The sequence below is a fragment of the Phaenicophaeus curvirostris genome, chromosome 10 (assembly GCF_032191515.1).
Source record: "Phaenicophaeus curvirostris isolate KB17595 chromosome 10, BPBGC_Pcur_1.0, whole genome shotgun sequence".
Taxonomy (NCBI): Eukaryota; Metazoa; Chordata; class Aves; order Cuculiformes; family Cuculidae; genus Phaenicophaeus; species Phaenicophaeus curvirostris.
In genome coordinates this window covers 27,273,264-27,291,907 of record NC_091401.1, presented here as the reverse complement: position 1 = coordinate 27,291,907, position 18,644 = coordinate 27,273,264, and the positions used below count along the sequence as shown (strand labels likewise).

At 54.0% G+C, this 18,644-nt stretch overlaps 1 protein-coding gene across 2 annotated transcripts in view; it reads left to right on the top strand.

Annotated features, from left to right (window-relative positions):
- Positions 1 to 4,745: 4,745 nt before the first annotated feature.
- EPHB1 (EPH receptor B1) overlaps positions 4,746 to 18,644 on the top strand; it is a 75,063-nt gene continuing 61,164 nt past the window's right edge. For both annotated transcript variants that reach the window (XR_011338081.1, XM_069864713.1), the window contains exon 1: positions 4,746 to 5,003. Coding sequence is in view for 1 of the 2 variants with exons in the window: in XM_069864713.1 (XP_069720814.1) it covers positions 4,946 to 5,003 (58 nt within the window). In the remaining variant the exon portion in view is untranslated. The remainder of the gene's footprint in view (positions 5,004 to 18,644) is intronic.

Below are 18,644 nucleotides of genomic sequence, written 5' to 3'. Positions count from 1 at the left end.
TGTGGCAGGTTCCCCTCCTCACTTTTTTTAAACCTTCCAAAGATAAATTGCGTTTTGCTTTGAGATAATGAAATTTCCTTGGAGGAGAGACGTATTTTTCTGTAGCTTTTGCATTTGGAACATGAGAAAACTTTTTATTTTCAATCTCTATTCAAAGTGTTTTGTCTGTCTACGCTTTGCTTTCTTCACTGTGAATACTCTGACTTCACAGAGCCAGCGGAGACCCCAAGCCAGAGTTTCTGTCACTTCTTAGCACTTGTCTTGGCATAAAACGTAATCTTCAGATTTTTTTTTTCTCCTAAAGAAATGAATGTTGAAGCCAGATTAGAAACAGATAAAAAGAAATCATCCATCCTCAGACAAAGGACATTTTGTGTTTCTCTTTTGCATTTGCCTTTGTTAATGCTCTGCCTTCAAAGGAAACAAAGATCCTTCCACCTGGGAAGACTGCAAAAAAAAGGAGAGATACAGAGCAAGTGGTGTGTCTGCTCTGTACTGGCTTTGTCCTGCAGTCGTTGTGTCCACTGAGACTGGCAACCATCCTGAAAATCCCAATTAAAGGAAAAATCTGGGAAGCAGGACTTGCAGCACCTATGAAACCAAAGTGATGGGTGTTTTTACTTGTAAGAGAACTCTCTGTTTATTTTTTTTACCTTGTCCTGCAGAGAAAAGTGTCCTGCTGTCCATCGCTAGAGAGCAGATGCCTTCCCTGCCTCCGGAGCTGGTGGCAGTGTGGAGTGGAGAAAGCTGCAGGTCCATTGCGTTTGATGATGCCTGGTGTCACACCAGAGCCTGTCTTAATAGCATTCTCATCTTTTGTTCAATCATGTGTAGGGATTAATATGTTCTCAGGTGCTGAGAGGCTCGAGGCACTTGGCTCTTGACAGTCTCTTATTTCTGTACTTAATAAACAGAATATTCCACAAGAAGAACGTGCAATTTATCTTTTGCTGCTGTGTGGGGAGTTACTCTGAGTCCCGGCTCTGACTCTCTCTCTCTTTCCCAAGGATTTAATAGACTCTTCCATACCCTGGCTCCCTCTCTTCTCACTCCGGTTGCCAAATTAACCTTCATCTCACCTACTTCTTCTTCATGTCTCGCTTCAATTTAGTCCTCAAATTGTTCACATGACAAAGGAACCGTCCTTCCCACAGCCTCTGCTTCTGTTCTGATAAGAAACCTGAATTTGCTGTGAGCGCCTGAAGAGAAGAATAACTTCCCTCCCTCCCTTTAGTTTCCCTATGGAATTTTCAGTGCAGAAGTCTCCTTGGGGTTATTTCTCTTGGGACTACGCAAGCGGTTTGGGCTGTGCTGTGCCAAGTGATGGAGCTGTGCCCTGAATACGCACTGTGCTTACTGGTGCTAATTAATGTTATTACATCATATTACATTTATTTGGGTTCACGGGAGGAGCTTTGACTGCACCAGCGGTGCTGCAGGGGCTGGATGTTTGCTCACTGGCATTGCCCGTGCTTACCTGTCTCGCCCAGCTTGTGTGGTGCCGCACGCTAAGCAAGTGTGAGATGCTGGAAAACTGAAGGAATCTGCTTTTCTTATCAGGGAGAGGATTTGTCAGCTACTCAGGCTTTGACTTCTGGGAAGATGCTGTAGGTGCCTGCTCTTCCTCTGCAGTGAACGCACAGACGAGCTGCTGGGAGCAGCCTGTGCTGCCATGGCAGGATTAGGGATGCGAGAGCACTGCTGAGGACAGCTTCTGCGCTGTGCGGAGATCTTCCTGGTCTCGGCTTAGAAAACAAACCAGGAACATCATGGCTGCTTTAGCACCTGTGCTTATTCTGGCTAGGGGAGGCTTCTGTGTACTCTGCCAGCTCCTCTGGGAAAGGTTTGTTTGACCTTTAAGTTGCTCCGAGTTGCTCCTACGTTAGTGAGTGGCTTGCTGGGCACCTCCTGCCACCAAGGGCACCTTCCCAGCAAGCATCCTGGTTTGAGCTGGGTAGTAGCTCTGGTACAGGACAGGAGCCTTGGTCACCCTCTGGTGGTGATGCACCTCATTTCTCAGGAGGTGTCAGGCTCCAAGAGATCGAGCTTAAAGGATTTGGGGTGACCCTTCCAGAGCCCCCATTGCAGTGTGGTACCCGCCACTGTAGTTACAGGTATGCCTGGTTGGGATTCATCTTCATGCTTTGGCTGGTCCCTTCACAGCTGGTGGAGGGGGGGAGGATGGGGACAGTCACAGACTGTGACATCTTGCGTCCCCAAAGTGGTTTCAAGGGAGTTTTTTGAGGAGATCATCTGTGCCATGGCGTATGATAAATCTTGATGTTTCCTTTTTCTGGGATCCCAGATCTTCATCCTCCAGAAAGGGTTTGGCATTGCCTGAAGCATCATCAGAGAACAAAGGCAAAGCTGTTAATTAAGACGGAGCTAATTCTGGGAGATGACTGCCTCCATCTCCATGCGCCGCCGGCTGCATGTCCTGGGAGCAAAGGGACCGGCCGTGCTCACCAGATATGGGGCTGCCCAGAGCCTTCCCAGAGGCTGCTTGTGCTCTCAGGTCTTTGCCCCATGTCCGGTGCGCAGACTTGGAGGTTACTCATGGCTTGGAGAGGTGGTTTTGCCCTCTGCAGGGTGCTGGCCGAGAGTCGCGCTGTGCTGCTGCCGCTGCCAGGGGCTCAGGGCCTTCTGCTCTGCCGGGGAATGTGGCAGCTCTGGGTCATGGGGAGAAGCAAGCGAGATGGGACCTCGCTGGGGTGGGGACCAGGTGATGGATGGGGCACGGTACGAGGAGCCTCCCACACGTGACTGGCTGAGAGAGGGAAATGGAGCAAAATGAGCCAAAACCACAGCTGGCTTTAATGTCTTTGGTGTGTCCTCTGAGGGTGCTCTGGTGGGCACAGGCTCTGACTGCTCCGAGGCAGCTGCTGGCCACAATCCCATCAGGTGAGCAAGAAAGTGTCCCTGTGGCGTGATGCTGCTGCCTTCCTGCACTGCCTTCGGGATGGCGAAGAGCTCCTCTCCCTCCAGGAGAAGCAAAGCGCTGGTGTTCAGGCTCGGGGCAAGGCTGACGGAATAGAAAGCTTTTTGAACAAACACAGCTGGCTTCTACCCAGCGCAGCCAACTCTTGGCCAGCTGAAAAGAAATCACAAGTATATTGATGTATTATTTTTTCCCCATAAAAAAATTGTCAGGCTTTTTTTGGTCAAATGTTAGTTACTGAATACAGGTTTTTTCAGTTGAGAGCAATTATTTGGGGAAAAAAACCCAACCAAGCGAGGCAGTTGTCTGGATAACTCACAGGCTCAGCTCTTCGCCTCTTGTATTTTCAAACGATTAACATTTTTTTTTTGCTTTGCACATCATGAATATTCTATACTGGAGCTGTTACCAAGTTGCGCTAGATCAGATAAATAACATGGTGTTGCTTTTGTGGCAGACTGGATAAAGATGCAAATAATACTGACATTTACTTCACAGTTTTCTTTCTGTGATCCTCTGAGTAAGTAAACTGGATTGCTGAGATATTCATGGGAAGGAAATGAAGAAGGGTTGTCAAGATGAAAGCAAATTTCCTTAAAACTTAGCCAGAATGTTCTTGGCAATTTTTTCTGTTATTTGCTCAGCTGAATAGGAGCTGCTTGAAATACATTCTGCACGACCTCGAAAGAAAACTCTTGTTCCTGTGGCACCGCTGCGTATTTTTTTGCTCTCTCTTTCACTGAAAAGCTGAGGCTTTCCCAGCCCCTGCGGCTTGTGCGGGGTCGCGGGTCGCACTGCGGGGCCCTGGCTGCAGCAGGTGACCGTGACTGGAATGAGCCCTCGCTGCCTTCGCTTTTATCAAATCGTGGGGTCGTTAGGGTTGGGAGAGGCCTCTCCTCCTGTCCAGCCGTCAGCCCGGCCTCGCCGTGCCTGTCGTGCAGGCCTCACCTCACAAACCACACGTCCTGGCACGACGGGACGTGTGAGGCCTTGCCAGGACGTGTGGTTTGCCAGGTCGTGCCAGGACGTGTGGTTTGTGACCCCCCCAGGGCTGGAGGCGCCACCGGTGTCCCGGGCAGCTCCTCGCAGTGCTCCCCGCGGGCACCTGAGCCCGGCGAGGGGGTGGGGGCGGGCGGAGGGGGGTCGGCGACTGCCTGGCTGAGGAGGAGAGCTAAGGGGGCGCTGAGCTCCTGAGGGCAGCCGGAGCTGGTGGAGGAGTCTGAGGGTGAGGAAGGCGAAACCGGAGCAGGCAGGGAGTCTGAGGGTGGAGGGGATCGGGTAAGCGTCCTCCTGGAGGGCTCCTCGCAGCCGCTGCGGGTACCAATCGCTGTGCGGGGCCGCCCCCAGCTGCCCGAGGCCGCTGGGCACCGGGATGCTGCCCGGGGTGGGGGTGGCCTCGGGGCAGGCGCCTTGGGCTGTTGGTGATGGGGGTGCTGGCAGAGCGATTCCCAGGAGATCAGTCATAGGCTCCTAGAGCGGTTTGGGCTGAAAGGGCCCTCGCAGCCCGCCCCGTGCCGGGGGCAGGGACACCTCCCACCGGGCTGCGGGCCCCGCGCTGCCCGGCCTCGAGGGTGACGGCGGCTCCGCTCCCGCCAGGGGGCGCCCTGCGCCTTCGCACGGCGCGCGGGGGCGGGGCCGGCGGGCCGGGCGGGGGCGGGGCCTGGCGGGGCGGGGCGGCCGCGGGGGGCGGGGCCGCGGGCGGGAGGCGGCGCGGATTGGCCGGGCGGGGCGGGGCCGGCGGCGCGGCGGGGCCGCCGATTGGGCGGGCGGCGCGGGGGGCGGGGCCGGGGCCGCGGGGCGGGGCCGGGGGCGGCGGGGCCGGGGCGGCGTGGCCGCGCGCCGCACTCGCGGGGGGCGATGTGAGCGGGGCGGCGCGGTCCCGTCCCGTGGTGCCGGCCCGGCCCGGCCCGCCCTGCCCCGGCCCGGCCCGGCCCGCGGACGCACCCCCCATGCCCGCTCACGGCCGCCCGCCGGTAGCGGCTGACGCCTGCGGGGCCCGGGGAGGCGATGGCTGCGGATCTGGTGGTGCTGCTCTGCCTGGCCGCCGCCGCGGCCGCCGTGGAAGGTGAGACGCGACCGGGACGCGGAGCCGGGGGGCCCGGGGGCGCCGCCGCCGCCGCCTCTGCCGCCGGGGAAGCGGCTCCCGGGGTCCGCGGGGCTCCGGGCGCGGCCGCGGGAGGGAGCGGAGCTCGGCAGCGGCGCCGCTGAACCCGCGGGGCCCGGGGAGCGCGGGGAGGAGCGGCCGGTGCCGCGGGCGGGGGCTCCGGCCCCGGGAGGCGTCGCTGGGTTCGTGCTCCGGGCCCGGGACGGTGCCCTCCGCGGGGACCCCGCCCGGCGGCCGCTCCGCTGGGTCCGCGGCGGCTCTGCGGGCAGCGCGGCTCTCGGACCTGCCGCTTATACAGGTATAGAGATGTCTTTTCCTTTTTTTCTTTTTTTTTTCGCCGTACGAGGGGGCTGCGGGCTCAGGGCGCTCGGTGCCCCCGGGGCTCGGCCGGTGCCCGCGGGCGGAGCGGGGCCGGGCGGCTGCGCTGCCCTCGCTCGCGCGGCTCCCGGCTGTCCCAGGCGCTCGCTTTTCTCCTTCCTCGGGCTTCTTCCCCCGTTTCATCCCTGCAGAAGCACCTCGGTGGGGAAGGCTGGTGCCTTGCAGGGCGCAAACAGCCGCTTTCTCTCTGTCTGGAGGGCGCCGTGCCGGCTGCCCGGGGCGGGCGGAGCCGCCGGGTCGGTCCCCGCCGGGGGGCAGGGGGTGCCGGGTCCCCGAGCGCCCCGGGAGCCGGCGCTGAGCACCCCGGCGGGACCGAGCCCCTGGGGAGCGTCCGGGGAGAGACCGCGGGTTTAAGGGAGGTTTGGATGGGGAATTTCTGAGGCAGCGCAATGGAATCTGGCTTGGAGTGGAGGCAGCGGTCGCCTGGTGTGGTCACGTACAGAAAATGCTGGTTTACGCACCTTATTAAAACCTTATGGATCCTCCTGGTGCAGGGGCTGAATTTGCTCGAATAGAACGTGTGTTTCTCTAACCAAGCTGCAGCCTTTCGCCCCCTGGCCGTGCCGTGGGGTCCGGCGTTCCCCTGTGGCGGCCGCGGCGCTGGTTTGGCCGGCAGCCCCCTGGCTGCGGGAGCCGCCGAGAGGAGCGACTCCTGCCTCCCGATCGGCCCCCGAGGGAGGGAGATGCCCGCGGGTCTGGACCGGGGTGTGGGGAGGAGGAGGATGCAGCCCGAGTCGGGGCTGGGGCTGCTCGCACACATCCCTCCTTATTTTCTCGAGAACCTGGCTACCTCACTGCCTGCGGTGGGTGAACCTGGTGACAGTGAAGTCGTGTATCCGAGTTTTCTTACGGCTGCTTGTTTCTTTCCCAATCCTGCGGTTTAGCTGGCTGTTTGCTGCTGGGCAGCTGGGTGCTTATAGTCAGGTTTGTTTTTCTGTGGCTTGTAAAGAGGGACGTGAGAACATGATGGGAACAAATACTCTGTCTCTCCCACACCCTGCAGTCACTCAGGAGCCGCTCGCGTGCTCGCTCTCCTGTCAGCTGAACTAAATATAAATTGCGTTTAGCATATAGAGAAGGTGGTAATGGGCTGGCGTTCTGCGTGTTAACTGCGGCGCTGTTGGAGTTTGGGGTGTCAGTAGGTCAGATGGGGCTGATGCCCATTTTGGTGCAGCTCCTCCATGTAAGCTATTTAATCTGCTTACCTATCCATCATCTCCCTGCCGCACGCCTGCTCTTTTAACAACCAGGTTCTTCTCTCCGACCCCCGTATTGCTGCTTGCAGCATCATGATAAGCAAAGCTCGGGGAGGGAGGTGGAAAACCCTGCTTGGGGCTGGCAGGTCAGCTTAGCTTTTCTTCCCATGCTCATCTGCTCACTTGGCCTTCAGAAACGCAGCCCGGGAGAGGACTGGGAATGGGGGTTTGAGAGCAACACCCCTGGCTCCTGCTCCTTGCGTGCCACCTGCCCCGGGCACCCTCTCTCCTCCCGTTTTGGCTCGGGATGCTCACATCTGTTGCAGGCATCCTTCGGGCTTCCTCCGCTTCCACCAGGCACCGGAGCAGTGCCTGTGCCGAGCTGGCGGCCGCCGCGCTGCCGTTCCCATCATCACCATCACCGCGTGGGCTTCCACCTTTGGCCCCGCAGCTTCACCCGGAGCAGAGCAGATTTGAAGGAGAAGCTGGAAATCAGTCTCTCAAGAGGGAATTTGCATGTGCTGGTATCCTGCACGGGAGTCTGCAAGCGCTGGTATCCAGACATCCCTTTGGTTTTACTTTCTCTGCACAAACTATCTGGGGAAAAAAAAGCCCTAAGGGGAAAAAAACTTATTCCTGGCATGGTGAGCGAGCCGAGACCTTGTCATCCTTGAAGGGAAAGCGTTCTGTCAAGTCATGGGAAAGGGGCCTGAGACTGCAGATGCCTCTGTTGCTTTTTTTTCCTTGGCTACTCGCTGGTATCACTGACTCACCGTGCTTTGCCTCAGTCTTCCTCCTCCCTTCCCGTTTCCCTCGTGCTCAGGGCTTGGGGATGGAGGTGAAGGAAAGGCATCGTCCCTAAAGGTCCCCAAAGCTGCAGGTGGCCTCTGTGGCCCACGCTGCGTGGTTTGGCAAATGCTGGAGAACCTGGAAAAGGGCATTTTTGTCCTGGCATTTTGGGGCTGCGCAGATGTGGCTCAAGTCCTGATGGAGGTGGCTGTGGTGTGGCTGTCCCCGAATCAGTGGTGATCCAACTCAAACCCATCTTGCAGCTTCACCTGCATCTGAATTTCGTGTTATTCTCCTTCCTTAAGGTGAAGGTCTTGATTTATTTTTTTTGCCGTCATTAAAGCTCTGAATTTCGCTTTCCCTGAATGTAGCACAGTGGAAAGTTGAATAACTTGCAGTGCTCTGGCGGCTTGGCTCTGGAAGCCGATGAGAGATGAAAACGAGCGTCGGCAATGATGGAGAGGTTGGAAAAGCAGCGCCGAATAGGGAAAGCCTGCCTGTTGGGCTGTCATTATTGGTATTTATTTGATGCTGAAGATGCTCTTGGAACAGTTAATGCAAATAAGGGCCCAAAGGAGCTCTGTGAAAGGCAAGTGTGGAGAAGGTGGGGCCTGTGATATATTTGTTTTTTTCTGCTCACCATCTCTGCATGGGAATTGGGATGCGCCCTGTGCTCCCACGTGTTTGGTGGCCCTGCCTGCTGTGGCATGAGCTGCAGGGGGATTTTCCAAGGTGGCCTTTCACCCATCCCTGGTGCGCCACAACAGGGCAAAGTAAAAACCTTCTGCTGGCCTTAGAAATCAGGAGGAAATATCGATGTTTGGTGATGAAGTAGCCTTGAATGTGTTCGTCTGGCTCCGGATCCAGGCCACAGTGCTGAATAATAGATGTTTCTAGCAGAGATGGATTCTGCAAGCTAAAGAAATGCTGAGATTTGTTGTAAAGGGGAAAATAGTACCTTGGGCAACGGGTAACTCGATGCTAATCAGGTCAGCAAAGTCTTGAAGACACAGGTTGCTGGTGCAGAGGGAGCACTGCGGGATGAGGCTGATAGAAGAGATGCTCGGAGCAAGGCTGAGGCTCACAGAGCGCTGCTCTTGTGATGCCTCTGGTGTGTGCTGCGCCGCTCTGTCTGGGTCCAGCCAGCCTGAGGATGCTTTTTTCACCTCTCCCAGCCGTGGGTATGAGCTCGTCATCCCCTGGCATGGAAATGGCTTCATGCCGGAGCCTGAGACTGCTGCGGTGTTGCCAGAAGGTTGCTCCGTTCCCTCTAGACAGACACCAGTGGCACAAGCCGCTGCTTAACAGCACCGCGAGGCTGAGTAAAGGCTTGGGGGAGGAAATGTTTTCCCCAAATATTTATTAGAATTTGAAAGCACATTTCAACTTGACCCTGTTCTCCTTCTGCAAACATTCGAGCTATCAAGCGCAATACTTGAATACTTGCGCAAGGCAAATATTAAGGTTGGATATTTGCTGGGTAGCAGTTTGGAATGGCAGAGCCTCGGCCGGAGCGTTAGGAAGCCGGAGTGCACGTTTCTTGCTGGAGCTGATGCAATGGAAGTGGTGCAGGTAACCCACGTGGTGGGAGCTCGGGTCCCCTGCTGCCTGAGAGCACCTTGCAAAGTGGTGCCACGGGGTGGGGATGGCAAATGAACCTGAATCCAGAAGACGTTCAGATGCATTGTGAGTGCAGGATGCTTCCAACCAGCTGAGCCTCCAGCATCCCTCCCAGCTTCCCTTCTTCGGCAGAGGTTGGCGAGGGAGCAGAAACGTGCAGAAAGGGATAGAGCAATATCCGAGCAGCGTTGGGATGGCCCCGGGGCCTCAGAGGAACCTGGGACACTGAGCTGGTTGTTGCACAGTCTAGCTTTTAGAGGCTAACAATACAGTTTTCCCAAAATTGAGTGGCTTGGGAGCCTGCAGGGGAGGGAGCGGGCATGGAGCTGGTGCAGACACTGCTCAGTAGCAGGGAAAGGCAGCAAACTCTTGCCCCAATCAGCCCCATGGCTTTCCAGATAAGTGGCACATGCGAGTGACCTCCCTCCTGCGCTGTAAATGCGGTTGCTCCCAGCCACAGCTGATTTTTTGGGGTGTTTTTATCCATTTTCCACCAAGTGACCTCATGAGGAATGGCGAGAAAAAAACAGGACTTGTGTTTGTAGGAGTGAAAGAGTTTGTACTTTATTTATTTCTCATAACTTCTGAATTATTAAAGTGTACTCAGTGGAGATTAACTTTCCCTGCTCGATATTTATTATTGTTTCATTTCCCTGGAAGTTGGAGCTACAAGAGCGTTGATAAATGGGCAGGAAGGTTCTCTAGTTTCTCGATAGCTAATCTAAATATCCCCTGTCCTTCACTGAGCAGCTAATTTGTAATTTCCTATAGCAATACCTCTTAATGAATTATACCAATACACTGGGATCTGCTTTTCCTCCTGATTCTCTACCAGGGGAATAACGCTACTATCGGAAAATAGTGTGAAACCTGGAAACTGGCCATTAGTCCCCAAAATTTTTGGTCTAAAAACAAAATCCAGAAAATGTGTGGGCCATATGGTCCATCTTCTCACATCTGGGCTGGAAAGCATCTGTCTTACAAGTTTGGCTTCTGCAGGAGGGATAAGAAAAAAAATTCTTTTCTGATGGCGTGGTGAAGCCCTGTCAGAGGCTGCCCAGGCCAGGGGTGGTGCCTCCATCCCTGGAGGGGTTCAAAAGCTGTGTGGCCGTGGTGATTTAGGACATGGTTTAGCAGGCACGGTGGGGTTGGGCTGATGGTTGGACTGGATGAGCTGAGGAGTCTGTTCCAGCCCCAATGATTCTTCGAGGCTGGTGGCTGGAGCCGTGCTGGAGGTGGCACCGTGTGGACCCGTCCACCTACGTGGGGTTGCATCCTCAATCAGCCCAACGATGTGCAGAATCCCTGCTTCTGGAAACGTCTCTCACCACCCCAATTATAAACAAGTGTTATCAGTCTGCTGAATAATTGAAGAGGCTTTCTGTTGAATATTTAATTACAATAATATTTGGTTAGCGGGAGTTGTCAGCCTCCTTTTGTGCGATTGAGAGTTGCTACAAGAAAGCAACCTGTTAGAAGAAAGTGTTGTCTATGATCATTGATTTTTCTTTTTCTCTTATTTTTTAAGCTAATCCGTCATTCGGTTGAAATTGGTTAATTAGCTTAGCTCCATTAAGACTCTTTGGCATTTATACTTGATGTTTCTAAATAATTATAGTTTTGCCTCCTAAGCCCACAACCCAGGGTGACCCAATTACTGTTACAGCGTGCACGCTTTGGTCTGGGTTTAATAAGTTCCTGCTGGGAGCCCTGCAGTGAAAAATCACAGAGGCAGAGGTTCAGAGGGGAGGAGGCTCTGCCAAGCCCTGGCTGAGGAAGACTGCCTTCCTTCAGCCTCCCTCCTTCCAACCTAAACCTGGTGGGTGGGATGCTCTCCCAGGTTTGGGTAGGATGTTCCCAGGGGACGGAGAGGAACCCTGGAGCATCCCTGTGGTCGGCACGTCTGTGCTGTCGACTTTCAGGGCTGGTGGAACGTGATGAAGAGCGGTCGCATGAAAGCAGAGAGGGCTAGGAGTGGTTTTAGCTGATGAGCATTAATTTGCTTTTTTTCCTCTTTAAGTTGCTCCTCTTGATAAGCAAATGGATCTTTTCAAGGTCTTTGCAGATGCGGGGAGGAAAAACCATCAATATTAAGTTTAGCTTAGAGTTTTTTTCACAGTGTTAGGCTGAGAGGCTGGGAGAGTTGGGGTTGTTCAGCCTGGAGGAGAGAAGGCTGTGGGGAGACCTTAGAGCAGCTTCCAGTGCTGAAAGGGGCTCCAGGAAAGCTGGGGAGGGGCTCTGGATCAGGGAGGGCAGGGACAGGACAAGGGGTTTTGAGCTGCAAGAGGGGAGATGGAGATGAGATGTGGGGAGAAATGTTTTGCTGTGAGGGTGGGGAGGCCCTGGCCCAGGTTGCCCAGAGCAAGGGTGGCTGCCCCATCCCTGGAGGGGTTCAAGGCCAGGTTGGATGGGGCTTGGAGCCCCTGATCCAGTGGGAGGTGTCCCTGCCCATGGCAGGGGTGGCACTGGATGGGCTTTGAGGTCACCTTTGTATCACCTTCCGAGTGGGACTCCAGGCAGGTGGGTGCTTCTTTTTGGGCTCCAAAATCTGAGGTAACCAGTCTGTGGTGTTTGTGCCTGCTCCTGGCTGGAGACGTGCTCGCACCCAGAAGGCACCTGGGAGGCCAAGCGGGAAGGATCCGGAGCTGGCGTGGGTCCCTTCCTGCAGCGCGGGGGCGGGGATGGAGCCGAGCACGGCAGTGATTGAAGTTTTATGGACGATTTTTATTTCTTTTTTTGCAATCAGAGGCTGGGGCCAGGCCTTTGATTACTGGAGGCCTCCGCTCACTTCAGCTGCTTCCGTAGCCGCGGGGTCGGAGCCGACTCATTATCATCCTCGCTAGGGTCCTGTTGATACGAGGATAATTGCTTTTTGCTCAAAAGACATTAAATCACCGCGGAAGAGGCAAAGGGGTGTGAATTACATCTTCCCTGGGAAATTCGGGAACCCAGTAGAAAAGTTGGAAAGGAAATGCCATCCTCTGGAGGCAGGAAGGAACGGGGCTGGTCGCGGGGGTCTGCTCCGGCTCCTCTGGTCAGCAGAGCTGGGAGGGCAGCCCAGTGTCCTGAGGACAGGCTGGGCTGGCCTGGAGAAGGAGCTGGATTGAAGAAATGGCCTTGGTAAGATGGCTGGGAGGTTTAATTTTATTTTCACCTGAAGCTTCTTATTTCCAAATGCTCAGGAGAGGAGATGGACATGCAGGGACAGAGCGGGAGCAAGATGCTCTCAGGATGCTCTGCGAGGTATCAGCTCGGCTTTACATTTGAAACAAATGTGTTTAAAAAGAACAAAACTTGGCTTTTCAAAATCCCAGCTGTATTACCAGTAGTGCTTCCCACAGTGTCTCCTCTGAGTGGTTCAGGGCCTTTGACTCGTGTATGGTGCCTGCAGTGCTGGTGAAGTTGCTCCACAGATGCTGTTTGCTGTGGTGCGTAGCAGCACAGTGAAGCCATCCCCACGTAGCTGGTTCCATCCGTGCTTCTGCCGTAGTTATTTTTAAAGCAGTGATGTTGGGTCTCTGCATCCTTCATCAGCTGCTGGAAACTCTGTACACAACCTGGCTTCAAGTGAGCCCCAGGCGCACAGAGCTGATCCCCAGCCTGTGGGGTTGGGCTGAAGCTGTTTAGAAGCTTCATGCGTGTGGGTGATCCCCACAGAAAAACTTCCACTTCAGGGGTTTCCTGAGTCACAGAATGGTTTTGGTTGGAAGGGACCTCAAAGCTCATCCAATTCCACCCTCCTGCCATAGGCAGGGACACCTTCCACTGTATCAGGGTGTTCAAAGCCCCATCCAACCTGGCCTGGAACACCTCAGGGTCTCCTGGGGAGCCTTTTCTTCTCCAGGCTGAACAAGCCCAACACGTGGACTTTCCTGTGAATGCTCTTCCCCTTGAGATGAAATTGCTGGTGGGGGACTAAGTCATTTGAGCTTGTCAGACTCTTGGCAGAAGCATCGTGAGGTCACATAACGGTGTCAGTGGGACCAGATAGGAAGCTGTAAAGTGGTAATTTCTGATGTAATAAAGTTTAGATGGATCAACTCTGTGCAGCATTTCCTGGAGAGTAATGTGCAGCTCCTGGAGCCACGTGCATCACTGCAGGGAAATTTACTCGATGAACTGGAGAAACTCCTCAGGGCCACAAAGATGATCTGAGGGCTGGAGCACCTCCTGTACAAGGACAGGCTGAGAGGGTTTGTTCAGCCTGGAGAAGAGAAGGCTGCAGGGAGACCTTAGAGCATCTTCTGGTGCTGAAAGGGGCTCCAGGAAAGCTGAGGAGGAGCTCTGGATCAGGGAGTGCAGGGAGAGGATGAGGGGAACGGTTTTGAGCTGAAAGAGGGGAGATTGAGATGAGATCTTAGGGAGAAATGCTTTCCTGTGAGGGTGGGGAGGCCCTGGCCCAGGTTGCCCAGAGCAGGGGTGGCTGCCCCATCCCTGGAGGGGTTCAAGGCCAGGTTGGATGGGGCTTGGAGCCCCTGATCCAGTGGGAGGTGTCCCTGCCCATGGCAGGGATGGGACTGGATGGGCTTTGAGGTCTCTTCCAACCGAAACCGTTCCATGATTCTATGAACTAAAAGAATTCCTTTTCCTTTGGTCCCAGCTTGCGTAGGGCCCCTCTGAGCTCTGTCCGTTGGCTGCGGATGCCCCCCAGGTCCAGGCATACTGAAGCTGACCTTGCGGAGAAGGAGGTGGATGCGGGCTGGCGGGAGCTGTGTGGTTGTGAGCCAGTGTATTCGGTATCGTTCTAAAAATTGGCTTTAATTATCCCTCCTTGTGCTGTGCGTGGGTTATTGCTGAAACGGCTGGCACCACCGCGCACACGGGGAGGCTGCTGCGCCGTGAGGCTGGCTCAAAAGCCTGCCGAAGGCTATAAAAAGATGCTCATTAACTTCAATGGGCTTTGGCCGAGGATGCAGAAAACGGGCTGCTTTGAGAAAGATGCTGCTTAGAGCAACCTCCGACTCGGTCTTTGTGTGCTGGGGCTGGGCTGTGCTCGTCGGGGCTGATGGGGCTGGGACAACTCCTGCTTTCGCATCGTCCAGTCCTTACTGTGTGAGAAATGGGGTGGCTTCCCTGTGCTCGCTGTGGCAGGGGCTCGGGGAGCGACAGGAGGGTGCCTCCCGTACCCTCTGCCCCGTAGCCCCGGAGATTTCTCACCCGTTGGGCTCACGCGCGACTCAGTCGCTCCCAAACGCCATCTCTTGAGTTCCCAGTCCAGCAGATTTTTGGAGGTGGCTCATGGCAAGCCACGTTTTTATTTATTTCTTTAAAGCATTGCAACGTTCGGGGGAAGCTGGGATGTCTTTGAAACATTTAAAGTATTCCTAATAGGTTACCTTGAAAGCTTTCTTCAGTCCTGAATGAATCAAAGTGCAAATGTTTATAATGCAACACCCACACAGGCTGGGAGAGGAATTTTATTAAGGCAGGAGAGTCAGAAAACAATAATAATAAAACATGTTTTATGAAGTTGGCAAGAAACTTATAAACTAGGTGAAGTTTTACAGCGTATGAATTTGATACAAGTTGTAAATTTGAATTCCCAGGCTGGTCCTCAGGTCTTGCTCTTTATTACCTGAAATAACATTCCCCACTTTTAATAGCTGGCTGCGGCAGAGCGGGCGCCGTTTTATCTTTCTAAATGATCTGCCGGGCGAGTCTTATAATCAAACTCTCACCTATCCCACAGACTTCAGCCCTTGAGCAGCTCAGCGGCTGTTGCTAATTAGCAAATAGCTCCTTTTTGCTTTGCTGGGCGGAGACCTTGGAAATCCTTGAGAAGGTTCCCTGGTTGGGATTATTATTTCCAGCTGAAACCACCTTACTGTCTGATAACATAGTGAGAAGAGAGGCTGAGAGATGGACTACTTTGGGCTGAAGAAGACCAGGCTCTGAGGAGACCTTGTTGCAGCCTTTCTTTACTTAAAGGGGGTGGATGAGAAAGATGGGGACAAACTTTTTAGCCGGTCTGTAGCAACAGGACAAGGGGTGATGGTTTTAAACTAAAAGAGGAGAGATTTGGACCAGATATCAGGAAGAAATGTTTTCCAATAAGGAGGTCCTGGCCCAGGCTGCCCAGAGCAGGGGTGGCTGCCCCATCCCTGGAGGGGTTCAAGGCCAGGCTGGATGGAGCTTGGAACAACCTGAACCAGTGGGAGGTGTCCCTGTCCATGGCAGGGGTGGAACTGGGCAACCTTCATGGTGCCTTCCAGCCCAACACAGTCCGTGATTCTAAGTTTTGTTCATACGTCAGCAAAAAGGGACTGACCGATGCTCCCCACAGCTCAGCGTGTTGCACTGATGACCCTCTGTGTGCCACGAGCAGGGACACGGCTGGGTGGGGTGTGGGTGCTGCCCAGACATCGTTGTGAGGCGACTGATGGACATCTGAGGTGTCCAGGGCTCTGTTCCCATTTTTGCAGCCAGAAGGTGCAATCCCTTGCGCCAAAGCTGCCTTCGCTGTCCCCCCTGTGGTGGATGTCATCCCGTAGGTGGCTTCCGAGGGTGGCATTTAATGACTGCCTGCCTGCCCTCCGTGTGCCTGGCTGTCAGGAAAGCAGATAAAAATGGCTTGTCCGGCCCCTGTCCTGTCTGTGCCCGCACTGACAGATTATTCCTCTTTGAGAAAGAAGTAATTACTTAAGCAAGGCGTCCCAGCTCGTTGCTGGATTATTCCCTTTAAAATGGGAAAGTAATTAAGGGTGTTTTTTTAAATAGGCTTCCCACCCTTGATTTGCTGGGATTAGCGTTCGTGGTCTGTAAATATTTAGTTTCCAGGGACTCTTTTTTTTCCCCTTCCTTGAAGCAACAGGAACGAGGAGGCATTGAAACGAGGCAGAAACTCTGCTTGGATGCTTTCCCCAGCATTCAAAGTATAATTGAAATTAAAGATGACCCACAAGGGGAGATGAGCTGCTTACGTGGTGCTCCAAGCCGGGTGTTTTCTTCTTGTGTTTGATGTTGAAGAGGAGCAGTTTTGGCTCTGGGTGATGGAGTTGCTTTTGTTATTCCCCTGTAGTATTTTCTGATAGTATTTTTGGAGTGAAACAAATTCTGTGAAAAATGTTGGCCTTTTCAAGGTGACTTTGTTCAGTGCTGGGCAACCTCGGCCGGGGCCTCACGTTTCTTTCTGAGATCTCATCACAATCTCCCTTCTTCCAGACTAAACCCATTCCACATCGTTCTGTCCCTACGCTCCCTGATCAGGAGTCCCTTCCCAGCTTTCCTGGAGCCCCTTTAAAGTCACCAGAAGAAAATCTGGCTCAGAAGAAAACCTGCACAGCCTCAAAGTTTGGAGGTCAGGAGCAGTCGTCAATGTGCCTGCCTGGCTTTGGTCCCCATCCTGCTGCTGAGAGATATCTTTTTTGGCATCTCTGCATAAAATTCTCATGCACCCACTGTTTCTCTTTTGCAGGGAACAGGTTGCCCAGAGCAGTGGTGGCTGCCCCATCCCTGGGGCTGTTCAAGGCCAGATTGGATGGGCTTTGAGGTTCCTTCCAACCCAAACCATTCCATGATTGTATCATTTATTGTGAGCATTGACCCAGTGCTGCTGCTCAGATGCCTTGGTCTTGCTTTCAATGATTGCATTTGTGCTGCTCAGCTGTAGTTGACAACTTTTGGACTTATTGTTTGTTCTTCTGCATGCTGGAAATCCTTCACAGGTTGTTCGGGAGGCAAAGGGAGCCTGCAGATCTGGAATTTTTTTGGTTGTTATTATTATTATATATTATTATAATTAAAACATATTTTTAGCAGCTGAAATTCGAGCCCGTCTGGGTATTTATACAGCAAGATGTTTTGGATGAGGAATAGGCCAAGACAGTCACGTGGTTGGGGCCAACGTGAAACAAAAGAATCCATTTATTATCCAGGCAGGAAATTTGTTCTTTGGGATGTTGTAGCTGCAGACATAATGATTTCATTTCCTCCAGTTCACCCAGATTAATGGCTTGTGCTCCTTTGTTTGTGTGCCTGTGTTATTTCTGCAGCGCAGCCTCCCCCCTGCTCCGTGCCGGCGTGTGCGAACACGTGTGCAAGTGCCCTGGGCAACGCGGGGGTGTGTGGGGTCCTGCACTGGGCTGCAGCAGAGCTGGCTGGGTTTTCAGAAGGGGTGGGATGCTGGGAGGGCTGGACAAAGCCTGTGGGACCGCCTGGGGTGACTTTACCAACAGTGATGGTTGTCCTGCTACATGTGCATCTCCTGGGGCCTCCTCCTCCCCCTTCTCCTCTTGCATCTCTTTGGGGTCTCCTCCTCCTGCCATGGTCTCTGGGACACAGAGAGATGTTTTCCTGTGAAGTTGTGCTCGTGTCTCTATCTCACCCATCCCATCGCAAGTGTTGACCTTATGGAAGGCATGTGAGCAGCATATCTTTTCCTTGGCCATGCTCAAGGGTGTCCTTGATGGGAAGCCCATGCCTTTGCACCCTCCCAGATACTGCGTTGGGAAGGAGCTCCTTTTCCTAGGGAGCCGTGCTGATGCGCAGGGATGCAGGCATCAGCCACGTGGTGATGGGTGAGCAGTTCCTTCCTTGCTGGATGGGTTGGCTGTTGAAGGCAGGTCCAGCCCCTCATGGGGCTGCTGGCCATCTGGAAGGTAGTGGCACTTGCATTCCCTCCTCACCCTGTCTTTCTGGACTTTACAAGTCTTTGTGGACATTACAAGATTAGTGGATGCCATAATTGCTCCCTTTCTCGCTTTCTGAGTGTTTGGCTTTCGAAAGGACGTGACAGGCACACAGTGCCTTTGTGTCATTGTCGCCTGAAGGGTCCTCATGGGGTTTTGGCACAGAGCTTTTAATTTACTGTTTGTAGCGCAACTGCAATCTTCTGTTCTGGATTAATCTGGAGTAGCCTTGTGGAGTTGTAAGTGCCCCTCTGCACTGAGGAGCCTAGGATGTGTGGCTGGAGAAGGTTTGGTGACCGTCTTGCTGACCCCATGCCTGGTACTTCCTCCTTCCCTCCCTTAGGTATTTTTGCTTTAAATTCACGGAGGCGAGTGAGTTTCTGCCACCCCTTCTGGAGGAGGCTTCCCTGCAGGGATGTTCTTTCTGAAGGAAAACCCCTCTTGGCCATCAGAGTGCATCTGCCATTGTTCGTGCTGTCTTCTGGGTGCTTGCATCCAACGATCCCATCTTGCATGTGTGTTCTACCTGCTTGGTTTTATTCTCCCATGCTTTTGTGCCAGGAGGGGAGTGTGGGGCAGAAGGTGTGAGCCCGTTATCTGAAAGCTGTGGAAGAGAGGGGCTGGGGAGCTCCCAGGACCCTGTCAAGCTGGGGGTGCTTTCTCCCCACCTGCCTGCCCTCCCAAATTGTTCCTGTGTCGCCCTGGTGACAGAGTTTGTGCAGATGTGACAGCTCCGTTGTGCAGATGATGATGAACAGTAATGAGACCCAGAGCACAACGTGCACTTAAAGTGATTTATTTCAGTCGGGGAACCACAATCAGGGAGGATAGGTCGGCGTCATCAGGAGAAGAGGTGGGTATGGAGATGAGCCTAGGGGGAACTTTATCATCGACTGGCACCGCTTTAAGAATGAGCAGAGCTGGCGTCGCATGAAATGGAGCCCTGCTGGTCATGCTGGGACCATCCTTTGCCCATGGCAGAGCGTAGACGT